Below are 14,310 nucleotides of genomic sequence, written 5' to 3' on the forward strand. Positions count from 1 at the left end.
GGCCAGGCAGGCCTTGTCGATCTTTCATCTAAATCCTGGGCCCTGCAGGGTGTGGTCAAGTGTGGGGGTTTGGTGCAGTGATTTCCAAACTTTTTAATGAGAACTAACATTTTTCGGTTCTGACAAACGTCGTCTTGTTTAATCTTCGCAGCAACTATAATACCAGTTCACAGACAAGGAACCTGAGGGTCAGGGAATTGAGAAATAGGCTCAATACAGCCAGTTGATAAGTGATGGAGCTGGAATCCAACCCAAGCCTTGGCTGCCTGAGAGGTTTTCTTCTTCCCGAGGGAACCTCCACTTGGGCACCTCCACTTACTTCTCCTGAATGGGGTTTCACCCTTCCCTGTTTCCACAGAATTTTTCCACTGATGCACTGCCCCCTGCTTACAACTCAGGCTTCATAGCTCCTCATCCCCTCTCATACTTAGAAACCAGCCCTACTAAACTGGGTCTCTCTTCAAGGCCCCGCACACCCTCTCCCCTCTACACTTGAACCCTTCTCTTCTTTCTGTCCTCAGTGACTTTCCCCACATTTCTTTCTTTTTATTGTTGTTTCAGGTTCATTTGAGGGTACAAAGAATTAGGTTACAATGTTTGCATTTGTTAGGTAGAGTCCCTCTTATAATTGTGTCCTCCCCCAAGAGACATGCCATACACCCTAACATTGTGCCCATTAAGTTGGGAACAAACCCATTCCCCTCCCACCTCCCCTCTCTCCACTCCCTGTTCCCCATCTGGAATTGCTTGGAGTTTTTCTTTTATGTGGGCGTGTATTAGATCATCTACTGGCTTCATATTAGTATTGAGTACACTGGATTCTTGCTTCTCCATTCGTGTGATACTTTACTAAAGAAGAATGTGTTTCAACTCCATCCAGGTTGATATGAAAGATGTAAAGTCTCCATCTTTTTTAATGGCTGATTAGTAGTCCATGCTTTAAATATACCATAGCTTGTAATCCATTCTTGGATTGGTGGGCATTTAGGAAAAATAAGGACTACTTCACAAATTCGCGTGTCATCCTTGTGCAGGGGCTGTGCTAATCTTCTTCGTATTGTTGGAATTGTAATATATGTGCTGCCGAAGTGAGCACTTTCCCCACATTGCTGATGTGCTCCTGCCCATGCTTCCGGGTTCCTCTTAAATGACAAACCATTTCACTCCAGATAGAACTGGTCACTCTCTTTGTCTACCCATGGTGCCCTCCCTTCCCCTGCCGTAACCCTCACAACTCCGTCCTGTTATGTTCAAGTTTGTACTTTCCCTGCCTAGAGTATGACTCCCATAAAAGCAGGAGCTGTGTCTGGTTTCTTTGCTGGAAAACACTAGCACCTACTGGCAGGCTGTAAGGACACAACTTTTCAGACTTCTCAAACAGACAAGAAGAGGCTGGCAAGGAGTTGATTAATCTAACATTTGATGAGTTGTTTCACAAAGAAAAGAAAATCTTCACTGAACAGTTCAGGGTCACTCATACGTCAGCTGTCTATTTCACTTTTACTGGCTGGAGTCGGCTTCATTTTAAAAATTTTTTAAAAACTAGTTTGCTTATGAAAATGTACAATGGATCGAGAAACAAACCACAAAAGGGAGCTTTATGGTATGTGTTTGTGTGGGGTATTAGCACTGAGGAAGGCTAAGGTCCTGGGTACTCAGAACTCAGTCCAGCTCTACCCCTCTGGCCCAGTGGTGCTGGGCATCTCCTAAGTCCCCAGAGTCCATCTGTCCCTCTGTAAAACAGAGATGAAGAACATCTAATCCTCAGGTGTGTCGTGGAGACAAAATGAGATAACACAGGCAAAGCACAGACAAGGTTGCCGGCAGAAAGTCTAAGAAGGATATTATTATTGGTTCAGCACCTGTCGCACAGTGGTTATGTCAGCTACATGCACCGAAGCTGGAGGGTTCGAACCTGGCCCAGGCCAGCTAAACAACACAATGACAACTGCAACAACACAAAAGAAAATAGCTGGGTGTTGTGGCAGGCGCCTGTAGTCCCAGCTACTTGGGAGGCTGAGACAAGAGAATCCCTTAAGCCCAAGAGTTTGAGGTTGCCGTGAGCTGTGACGCCATGGCACTCCACCGAGGGTGACATGGTAAGACTGTGTCTCAAAAAAAAAAAAAGAAGGATATTATTATTATCCATGGGTTTTGCCAATCCTTTCCTTATTCAAAATCCCTGTCTTATAAAGGGACCACAGTATATATTCTATCTTAACCTCTGGTCGGCTGCTTGGTGGGTGGGTGAGTGGGCAGGTTTCATATAAATTAACTCAAGTTACTTGAGACAAGCACAGTGTTTTGTGATCTTTAAAATCTCTTCTTGGGCGGTGCCTGTGGCTCAGTCGGTAAGGCGCCAGCCCCATATACTAAGGGTGGCGGGTTCAAACCCGGCCCCGGCTGAACTGCAATCAAAAAAATAGCCGGGCGTTGTGGTGGGCGCCTGTAGTCCCAGCTACTCGGGAGGCTGAGGCAAGAGAATTGCTTCAGCCCAGGAGTTGGAGGTTGCTGTGAGCTGTGTGAGGCCACGGCACTCTACCAAGGGCCATAAAGTGAGACTCTGTCTCTACAAAAAAATAAATAAATAAAAAAATAAAATCTCTTCTTAAGAGGCAACAAGGCATTGTTATGAAAAGTACTATATCCAGGTGGCGCCTGTGGCTCAGTGAGTAGGGCACTAGCCCCATATGCCGAGGGTGGCGGATTCAAACCCAGCCCCGGCCAAACTGCAACAAAAAAATAGCCGGGCGTTGTGGTGGGCGCCTGTAGTCCCAGCTGCTCTGGAGGCTGAGGCAGGAGAATTGCCTAAGCCCAGGAGTTGGAAGTTGCTGTGAGCCGTGTGACGCCACGGCACTCTACCTGAGGGCGGTACAGTGAGACTCTGTCTCTACAAAAAAAAAAAAAAAAAAAAACAAAGAAGACATAAGAAAGTGACTTAGAGACTTGGGCGGCACCTGTGGCTCAAGGAGTAGGGCGCTGGTCCCATATGCCGGAGGTGGTGGGTTCAAACCCAGCCCCGGACCAAAAAAAAAAAAAATAATAAAAATAAAAGTACTATATCCTTGAGAAGTAGCATATTCCTCAACTAACTGGCCTTCAGCTTCCTTGTCTATGAATCTCATCCTTGACTAAACATCATGATGAGGGATCAGTTAACAGAGATCTCAGTTTAACAGAGATCTCAGTTCCTCTACAAAACCTCTAGCAAGTATGGAAGGCTTTGCCTCCCTCTGCAAATCCCATGTGAATGTGACCAACTTGGAAATTTGTGGCAACCTAGTCCCACAAGTCTACTTTTCTCCCAATTGCACCCCCACTAAATGAACCTCCCCCATGATGGATTTGTCACAAGTCCGTATCTTGTGCCTCTTTTCTGTAACGCTTTTCTAACTGGGCAGACTCCCTGATAACCGCTGACCCAGAGCAGGAAGTACAGTTCAGAAAAATCTGCAGGCTCCTTTTCCACCAGAAACTGATCAGATGTGGCTCGAGCTGATCGGAATGAAGCAGATCTCTCACATACGGGTTGGTCCATTCAAACTCCAGCTATGTATCAGCATTTTTATAATCTGAGTATGATCTGCCCAGTACTGAAGGTACTGGTCACAAGAGGCTATTTAACTGTAACTGGATATTAATTATAATAAGATAAAATATTCAATCAGTTATTTGATCTTATTAGGCATTTCAAGTGTTTGATAAACTCATGTGGCTAGTAGATACCATATTATACCCCGTAGACATAGAACATTTCCATCATCATGGAAAGTTCGATTAGCAGACACTGCTTTCATCTATATAAAGCTTTTGTCTAATGACTGATGGCTAATTAAAGATCATGATGACAGAGAACACCTTCTGTGACAACTTCATGTTAGACTCCAGGAAGAGTTTCATGGGGCCATTTCTTTAAAGGGTCACTAGACAGAGGCTGCCAGCACACAGTTCAGTGGCAGTGGTTCTCTGGATCCAACATGACGTAATCCATGGATATGTTTAAAGAATCCAGAGGAAGAAATAGACTCATTATCCACATACACCGAGGCTGGCAGGTTCAAACCCGGGCTGACCAAAAAAAAACAATGACAACTGAAACAAAAAACATGGCCAGGTGTTGTGGCGGGCACCTGTGATCTCAGCTACTTGGGAGGCTGAGGCAAAAAAATCGCTTAAACCCAAGAGTTTGAGGTTGCTGCGAGCTGTGACATCACGACACTCTACCGGGGGAAACAGCTTGAGACTCTGTCTCAAAAATAAATATATAAAATATATGCATATTTTTTTCTTTAGAAAGGTAATGAAAGCAAGAAATTTGAGACCACTGTCTCCAAGATCTGACTTGCAGTTTTTGAGCTTGGCTGCAAAGGACAATTTACCATGAAATTCGTGAAGCTTAACCTTCAGGCCATCACTTACGAGAGCCCCTTCCAAAGCTCAGCACCGGATGAAGAGAGGAAGCAGCAATCCCATCTGGGCATAGAGGCAGGCGGTGCTGTCCCAGCCTGGGGATGCAGGCCCTGATGGTGGTCTTTAAGATCTACTATATTCACATCTGGGCAACCCCCACTTATTACCTGTCCTTGGTTGCACTCATCTGGCAAATTGAACGCATATGATCTCAAGAAAATATGTCAACCAGATGCTGCACTGCAACCTGCTTCATGGCCATATTATGAACCCAGGACAGGCACAGTGGGGGTGGTAAGGTAGAGCTACCGGGTTGCAATAAGGTGCCAGGAGATCAACGTCAAAGAGCTAGAACTCTCCAAGGTCTTGCCCCCGCGTGCAGCACCACCTGAGCTAGAAGTGACGAAGTTACAGAAGTGGCATTATCGATAAGTTAAGAAACTAGAAATATCTTTCATAAGCTACCACTAATACATGTAAATTTGTTGTTGTTGTTGTTGTTTTAGTTGTCATTGTTGTTTAGCAGGCCCAGGCTGGGTTCGATCCTGCCAGCCCCTGTGTATGTGGCCAGCGCCCTAACCACTGAACTACGGGTGCCTAACCAATACATTTAAATTTGTGATCAGCCATGCTAGAGCAAAGATTGAATTATTGATATCTTTCTGTTTTCTCTTAGAAATAAGATACAAAAATCATTGTCATAAGAAGACCAGTGAAAGAATAATCAACCACCAAATTTGGAGGGAAAGCATTATAAATGTGTTTAAAATTATAATAACAAAATGTATTATTTTTCTGGTATTCATGATATTTCATGTATTTGTAAGCATTTGTAAGTTTGTAATTTGTTGCAATTCTCGTCTTACTCCAAATAAATATTCACTTAAGTACCTAATTTTATACTGATAGTTTTGCATTCTTTTCCTAAAATAAAGTTCCTAAAATTACGTGAGCTGCAAGCCCCACAAAACCTAAGCCTTTCTCTGCTTAGCTCCATCACTTCCAGCCCTGTCCCTGTGAGTCTTGTGTTCCTTTTCAGGAAAATGCCTCGGCAATCCTGTTCTTCACCTTCATGGGATTATGCCAAAAGAAAGATCAAATAAAAAATACATTGTACACTCCCAACTGGGGCAGAAATATGAGTTTTATGATTAGCATTATTATTAACATTTTACGGGTTTACTGAAAAGGTTGGTATATAAGGAATAAGGAACGGCATTAAGGATGAAGGAAGAAAAATACAGGCTGGTTCAATGGCTCAGGCCTGTAACCCTAACACTCTGGGGGCTGAGGCAGCTGCATCGCCTGAGCTCAAGAGTTCAAGACCAGCAGGAGCAAAGCGAGAGTCTGTACTAAAGATGGATAAACTATCCTGGTGTTATGGCAAGCACCTGTAGTCCCAGTGACTCAGGAGGCTGACAAGAGGATTACTTGGGCCCAAGAGTTTGAGGTTGCTGTGAGCTATGATGCCACAGCACTCAACCCCAGGGCAACTGAGTGAGACCCTGTCTCAAAAAGAAAAATGGATTATCACCTGTTGCTCAGTGAATATACTTTATACACCATGACTTTTTACTTAACCATAGTTGTGCTACTTAGGCATGCCACCATCTAAATTCTTCAAATTATAAATTCAATTTTTCCTTATATAGTATTGGTGGTGCCTGTGGCTCAGTGAGCAGGGCGCCGGCCCCATATACCAATGGTGGTGGGTTCAAACCCAGCCCCAGGCAAACTGCAACAAAAAAAAATAGCCGGGCATTGTGGCAGGCGCCTGTAGTCCCAGCTACTGGGGAGGCTGAAGCAAGAGAATCGCCTAAACCCAGGAGTTGGAGGTTGCTGTGAGCTGTGATGTCATGGCACTCTACCAAGGGTGATAAAGTGAGACTCTGTCTCTAAAAAAAAAAAAAAGGAAAAAATAAATAAATAAATAAATTCAATGTTTCCTATTTGAAATAGAAATAACACCACTTCCCTTACATAACCTATGATAACAAGTTCTTATATAGAATCTAGGGCAGGTGTCCTCAAACTTTTTAAACAGGGGGCCAATTCACTGTCCCTCAGAGTGTTGGAGGGCTGGACTATAGTTTTTAAAAAAAAAAAAAACTGTGGACAAATTCCTATGCACACTGCACATATCTTATTTTGAAGTAAAAAAACAAAACGGGAACAAATACAATCACACCGCCTCATGTGGCCAGTGGGCCGCAGTTTGAGGACCCCTGGTCTAGGGGTTTAGAGGTTTGGTTGAGGAACCAGTAACCCAGCAGTAACAACTTGCTTTGAAAGGTGCATGGCTGGACTGGAAAGCACCTGGCCTGTGTACCATTCTGGACAGACCGACCCTCCAGATGGAATCTTGAAGAGACACTTCCCCAAGCCTGAGCTTATTTAGTTCATTAAGTCATAATTGTCAGGCATGGGGAATCCTGGAGAAGGTGCTCTAATAGGTAGGCTTAACTCTACCCCAAGGGAGGTAATAAACGTTGGAAGCCTGGAGAATAAGGATGTGCAACGATGATGGCCAGAATAAAACTGGCCAAGAAAGACAACATTGCTTTTGGATGTCTTACAGATTATTGCTGGGAATCTTCTTCCCAGTCCTTCCCAGCAGAGTAGTGAGAGAGCAACAGACCTTCAGTTCAGTGGGGGCTGTACCAAGTCAAAAAAGAGACTTATGAGACAGAATGAAAGAAGGGTCATTTTTTCTTGCTGTCACCCAGAAAGGGAAGATGAATATGAATATGAATAATATGAAGACTATGACTCTCTGGAGAGCAGTCTTGTCACGCTGTCATGGTCTTTCCTATAAGTCAGTGATTCTCAACCTTCCTAATGCTGCAACCCTTTAATACAGTTCCTGGGGGTTGCTACCCACAGGTTGAGAACCACTGTTGTAAGTGCTCCATCACCAGTGGAATATACTTTCAGGTGTGCCAGGAAACATGGGGTTGGCTATACTAGAATGAAATTCATAAATTTGAAAGAGAGTTTTTTTGTTCATGTTCAGAGCCATGACTCATATGCAAGTCTTAAGAGGATAAATTTATTTAATTCATCTCTGTACACCCCATGCTGAGAATAGTTACTGATATATGGTAGGAGCTCAGTAAATGGGTGTCTTTGAACAAAGGGAGAAAGGATAAAAATTCTGAAATATCGTCTAAGAAAGGTTATATAATTTTTAGAAGGGATGGTACCCTTGATGGAAAGTGAGAGAGATTTTTTGTAAGTTGTCAGAGATACAAGAAGTACAAAATTAGTGTAATTAAACACTAAAATTTTACAGCAGGGGTTGATAAACTTTTTCTGTAAAAGGCCACATAGTATATATTTTAGTATTATGGGCCATGTGGTCTTTGTCATAACTCTTCAACTCTGCCATCATAGTACAAAAGCAGCCATAGGTAGTGCATATATGAATGAGTGTAACTGTTATTGTAAATAAAGTTCCAATAAAACTTTATTTATAATATCCAGTGACAGGCAGGTTTAGCCTGCCAGTCATCATTTTTCAAGACCTGCCTCGGAAGTATTTGCCTATCAAGAAAAGAGAAGCTAAAAGTGGAGAGATTAAGCAATACTTTTGACTGACTCTTAAGAATAAGAAGACAAGTACAACCTTTCTGGAAGGAAGTATGGAGAAACCTCAGAGCACTCAACCTAGACCTCCCATTCGATCCTGCAATCCCATTACTGGGCATCTACCCAGAAGGAAAGAAATCCTTTTATCATAAGGACACTTGTACTAGACTGTTTATTGCAGCTCAATTTACAATCGCCAAAATGTGGAAACAGCCTAAATGCCCACCAACCCAGGAATGGATTAACAAGCTGTGGTATATGTATACCATGGAATACTATTCAGCCATTAAAAAAAACGGAGACTTTACATCCTTCATATTAACCTGGATGGAAGTGGAAGACATTATTCTTAGTAAAGCATCACAAGAATGGAGAAGCATGAATCCTATGTACTCAATCTTGATATGAGGACAATTAATGACAATTAAGGTTATGGGGGGGGAAGCAGAAAGAGGGATGGAGGGAGGGGGGTGGGGCCTTAGTGTGTGTCACACTTTATGGGGGCAAGACATGATTGCAAGAGGGACTTTACCTAACAATTGTAATCAGTGTAACTGGCTTATTGTACCCTCAATGAATCCCCAACAATAAAAAAAAAAAGAATAAGAAGACAAAACTGAAGTTCAGGGTTTGCCAGGAGGTGGGGGAGGATTAAACGAATACCAGTGTGTTCAGAATGGTGAAGCAGAAACAGATGATCTTATACAAAGAATGTAAGCCAAGTTTGAGCTATCACTATCACTCACAGATGAAGTGCGTCTAACCTGGTGGTTTTCAATCAGGGATACTTTTCCTTATGGAGAACATTTGACAATGTCTAGAGAAATTTCTAGTTGTCACAATTATGGAGGGTGACTCCTACTAAAAGTAGTAGCCAGAGATGATAATAAACACCTATGATGCATAAATAAGCCTTCAACGAAACATTACCCAGCCCAAAACACAAACAGCACCAGGGCTGAGATACCCTATTCTAGTCTACTACTGGCCAGGGCAATGTAAATCAAAAGCCCCAAACTACCTCTATAGTCTTTCATAAAACATGCTCCATATGTGATTTTTAAATTACCACGTATTCGAAAGACAAGGACACATGACCAAAAACAGAACAAGAAACAGGCTATAGAAACAGACTCACAAGTGATCTGATAATGGAGTTTTCAGATATAGACATAACAGAACTATGCTACGCATATCAAAGAAGATAGAAACTTATGGAAGTTCTAGAATTCATAGTACTGTAATTAAAATTCAGTGCTAAATGTTTAAGAGCAAATTAGATAAATAAGGAGAAAATTGGTTAAGCAAAAATCAGATCAGAATAAGACATTCAGAACAAAGCACAGAGAGAAAAATATGGATAGAAATTGAGAAAATAATATTAGAAACAAGGAAAGTAGAGTGAAATAGTCTAATGTAGGTATAATTGGAGCCTTACCAAAAAAAATAGAAAATAGAGCAGAAGACAAATTTTGAAAAGATAATGGATGAGAATTTTCCAACAATAGTAAAAAATTAAACCATCAAAAATTAAATTTGGGGCCAGGTATGGTGGCTCATGCCTGTAATTCTACCACTCTGGGAGGCCAAAGTGGGTGGATTGCTTGAGCTCACAAGTTCGAGACCAGCCTGAGCAAGAGACCCCTGTCTCCAACAAACTAGCAGGGCATTGTGGTGGGTGCCTGTAATCCCAGCTACTCAGGAGGCTGAGGCAATAGGATCACTTGAGCCCAGGAGTTTGAGGTTGCTGTGAGCTAAGCCACCAAAGCACTCTACTGAGGACAACAAAGTAAGACTGTCTCAAAAAAAAGATGAAACATTATTAAGAGCAACAATAAAGTCTATCCATGAGATGAAAATTCAATTGTAAATCTCCCCCAAATAAAGGTGACAATTCAATGTAATCCATCATAATTAAGCAGTATTTTTGTTTAAAAAATGGCCTGATAATTCTAAAATATATTTAGAAAATCAAGAGGGTCAAGAATGTCCAAGATAGTCTTAAAAAAGAACAACCTAACTACCAAATAGCAAGATTCATCATAAAGCTACAGTTAACTAAGAGGCTTTGAGAGACAAAGTGTCCCCATGGTCATAGATAATATAATATAGTGTAAGAACATAAACTCTAGGGCGGCACCTGTGGCTCAGTCGGTAAGGCGCCGGCCCCATATACCGAGGGTGGTGGGTTCAAACCCAGCCCCGGCGGAACTGCAACAAAAAAATAGCCGGGCATCGTGGCGGGCGCCTGTAGTCCCAGCTACTCGGGAGGCTGAGGCAAGAGAATCGCTTAAGCCCAGGAGTTGGAGGTTGCTGTGAGCTGTGTGATGCCATGGCACTCTACCCAAGGGCATAAAGTGAAACTTTGTCTCTATAAAAAAAAAAAAAAAGAACATAAACTCTGAAGTCAAGTTCACATTTTGTCTCTACCACATAATAAATGAGTGACCTTAAACATAAAACTTAACCTCCAGGGCGGCGCCTGTGGCTCAGTGAGTAGGGCGCCAGCCCCATATGCCGAGGGTGGCAGGTTCAAACCCAGCCCCGGCCAAACTGCAACCAAAAAATAGCGGGGCGTTGTGGCAGGCGCCTGTAGTCCCAGCTGCTCGGGAGGCTGAGGCAAGAGAATCGCGTAAGCCCAAGAGTTAAGAGGTTGCTGTGAGCCGTGTGACGCCACGGCACTCTACCTGAGGGCGGTACAGTGAGACTCTGTCTCTACAAAAAAAAAAAAAACAAAAACTTAACCTCCGCCTCAGTTTCTTCATCTGTGAATGAAGATGATAGTTGTACCTCCTTCATAAAGTGCATGTGATCATTAAATGATTTATCATATTCAAATTACTTACAATTGAACCTGGAATGAAATGAGCAAGGGTTTAACTAACCCTGTTACTATTATAATTGTGCTTATTACATTCTTTCTAGTGTGCCAAGATCAGTTCTTCTCTGCTGTCAAAGGTCAAAGAGGAAAAGGAGGGTATCCTTTTTTAATTCTTTGCTCTGATGGTTCTACCCTCCATGGTTAAACACATGCTGAAGCTCTGATCCTTGAGTTTCTATGGTTTCTAAATGAACATGGGACTCACTATCAGGGGTCTAATCAGTTTGGGGCCTTCAGTTTCATGGCTGGGCACTCAAGCACTTACTGTTCAACGCAACATCTTGTAATGCCCAGTCCTGGCCCTTGGGGTAGGTGGGCTCAGTCTTCTCAAGTATCAAGCACAGAATATACTAAGGCCATCCTGCTTGCTACTTCCTGCACCATGAAGACACCTGAGCTGGGCTTTCTTCTAGCACTCTTCATCTTCTGCTCGCTGACAACCCCATTATTGGGTGGTGTTAAGAAAGTTGCTGAGATGATATGCGGAGATACCAAAGGTATGAAGTTAAGACAGAAAATAAATCCAATGATCAATTTTGAATGAGGGAGAAGATGTTAGAAAATAACATGCTATCTAGGTGGGCCAGGAAAGTTCTCCTTTGTCCCTTGACTCAGGGCATTGCTTAAACCAAGGGCCCTGTGGATATTTGATAAAAAAAAAAACAGGATACAAATATGTCCTTTCTAGATGGAGATCTCTATTGTAGGAGGTCCAAAACACTGGAAGCATTCTCAATTTGGGGTTTTGTGACAAATTTCAAAGATCCAAGACTATTCAAAAGTATGTATTGAGATGAGTGTGAAAGGGGGTTGGAGACTGAGCAAACTGAAGTATCTTTAATACCTGGGCTCTGGCACATAGTGAACACTTGGACACGTGATTCCTGTGTGGAGGAGCTCACACGTAAATGTGAAAGGCAGAGAGATGTTCTTCCATAGATAGTGTGTAGAGGTGCAGCACCCAGAAAATGAGAAAGTGATACAGTGGACACCAGGAGCCAGATACTCCAGATTCTAGCCTGTTGTTTAGCAGATGTGTGCCCTTGGACAGCCACTCATCATTTGCTTAGTCTCAGTTTCTTCAAGTGTCAAATGAAGGTCAGAAAAGTACCTGCTACTAAGGGCGTTTGTGAATATGAAATGTTAAGACTATACATGTCACTTTGCCTACATAGTTTTTACCGGAAAGTCAATACCAGACTGGCTGCTTGAGAAAGGTGGGTGAGAACTGCTGGGTTGCCAATGAAATCATCACCGTAACTTTCCACCACTTACTACCCAGCTCTTGGTGATAATAACAGAGGGGGCTGCCACTGGGAAGGCAAGAGGGGAAAAGAGGATAGGACATGAGGATGAACTAGCATTACTCCCGTCATGGTGAGTTGGTGTGCTTCCTGTTTTGAGAACAACAGTTACCTGAATTTTGAAGTGTAAATAGTATAGTGGTTGTATGAAAACGAGGGCATGAGCATTTTGAATCGGAAATCCTAAGTGGGCAACTAAAAGGAAAGGAAGAAGGGGGTGTGAAGAAGCTGTGAAATGTAGGAAACTCACCCTGTGGTCACCGAACCACCCTTTTCACTGCTCACTGCTTCCCCGAGACACTGCTTGGGCCCACAACCCGGAGCTGCAATCAGTTTGCTTTGTCCAAGGGCAACCTTGCCAAGTGGCTCTGATTTCAAGAGAAAACCAGATGTGTTTCAGTGACCTTGACTATGGGAATGATTCCAGGCTAAAGTGAGGAATTTTGAACACTCCATAGAGATAAGCCCTCTTGATGACTCCTAATCAAGTTCTCCTAACTCAATGGGAAACTCTCACACAGATCCCTGCCTTATGGACATGGATTCTGGCAGCTGCTTTGAAATTCACTTCAGATTTTTCTACAACAAAACCTCCAAAAAGTGTGAAAGTTTTTACTACAGTGGCTGCGATGGCAATCTTAACAACTACAAACTTCAAATAGAATGTGAAGTAAACTGTGTTAAAGAATTCAAAGAACGGTAAGGAATCTATTCCTGTCCTTGGTCCTTTGGGGGAGGAAAAGAAGAGGCTCTGGGAGGCTCAAGGAGTAGGGCACCGGCCCCATATGCCAGAGGTGGCAGGTTCAAACCCATCCCCAGCCAAAAACCCAGCCCCAGCAAAAAAAAAAAAAAGAAGAGGCTCTGAGATCCCAGGATAGAGAAAATTGATTAGGGGCTAACTCTAGTTGGGGTGGGAAGAGGGGGCATTGTCCTGATTAAATGTTTTAACAGTTGGCTTGGCTCTCAGGCGTGGCTCTCATTCACTCATTTTGCATTTAGGAAATCAGAAGTCCAGGAAGAAAATAATAACCACCATCTATTGAACAATTACCAAATACCAAGCACTGCACTAAGCAATTAACAAATATTGATATCATTTTAAATTAAAATCACCCCAAGGTAGATGTGTGTCAATATTTTCATGGGGTAGATGAGGAAAACAAGCACAGCAGAGGTCACTAGCCACCCTGAGGTCACGTTATTAAAGGGCATAGCAAGGTTTCCAACCGGATCTGACAGTCACCCAGGTCTTGACCAGCTTATATGCACATGATCACCTAAACCAAATCCTCGCACTCCTAGGCCTTCAAACTCTCCATAGCAATGTGCTGTTGTATACTACTAAGCACCCATCCCACACTGGGCCATTTCCCAGTTATTGAAACTAGAAGGTCGTTGGAGCCTAACGATATTGTGGTTTGGCCAATGCCCACAAGAGTGAGATGGAGAATGGCCTGGGGAGTAACTCAAAAGCAGAACTTTTGTTTTGCTGATTTTAGATTCCCAGTGAATCTCTGCAGTGCCTGGCATGTACAAGGTGATGACTAAGTTTTAGGTAAATGAAGGAGTGAGAGATTGATTGATGGAACAGGGGAAATATTGAAAAAGAAGGCATCCTCTAGGCTTTCCCTGAGATAAGTAGGAATGAGCAAACAAACCCAGGTACTCGCTATGAACTTGGAACTAAGTGATGATCACACGTGCGCACAGAGGGAAGTAAAACTCACCAGAAAGCCAAAGAGGGTGACGGGGAAGGAGAAAATGGGCAAAACCCTACCTACCAAGTCCAACCAACACCATTTGGATAATGGGTACACGCATAGTCCTGACTCAAGCATTACACAAAAGTGATCCATGTAACCAAAACCCTTTGTACCCAAGTAAAAATATTTTGAAATAATAATAAAAAAAAAATCACTTGGTAGACTCAAAAAAAACTTACATTCATCCAGAGAGATTTTCCAAAACTTGTAACTTTTTTTTCTTTTCTTCCAGGCAAAACACATGAGAGGATGTACACTCAAGGAACTGCTTGATGAATTTTTTGAAATAAAGATATAAAAATTCAGAGCAATTTTTTTATGATCAATTAATTTTCTTTTTTTTAATTTCAGATTAATATGAGGG

At 42.6% G+C, this 14,310-nt stretch overlaps 1 protein-coding gene and 1 non-coding gene across 2 annotated transcripts; one reads left to right on the forward strand and one right to left on the reverse strand.

Moving 5' to 3' along the window:
* Positions 1-989: 989 nt before the first annotated feature.
* Positions 990-1,096, reverse strand: LOC128574304 (U6 spliceosomal RNA). Its single transcript, XR_008376681.1, has one exon. It is a non-coding gene; the product is annotated as a U6 spliceosomal RNA (small nuclear RNA).
* A 10,165-nt stretch (positions 1,097-11,261) lies between these two features.
* On the forward strand, positions 11,262-12,886 carry SPINT4 (serine peptidase inhibitor, Kunitz type 4). Its single transcript, XM_053573765.1, has 2 exons — positions 11,262-11,376; positions 12,705-12,886. The coding sequence occupies exons 1-2, from the start codon at positions 11,262-11,264 to the stop codon at positions 12,884-12,886; spliced, it is 297 nt and encodes a 98-aa protein (XP_053429740.1).
* The last annotated feature ends 1,424 nt before the right edge of the window (positions 12,887-14,310 follow it).

The sequence above is a fragment of the Nycticebus coucang genome, chromosome 21 (genome assembly GCF_027406575.1).
Source record: "Nycticebus coucang isolate mNycCou1 chromosome 21, mNycCou1.pri, whole genome shotgun sequence".
NCBI classification, from domain to species: Eukaryota; Metazoa; Chordata; class Mammalia; order Primates; family Lorisidae; genus Nycticebus; species Nycticebus coucang.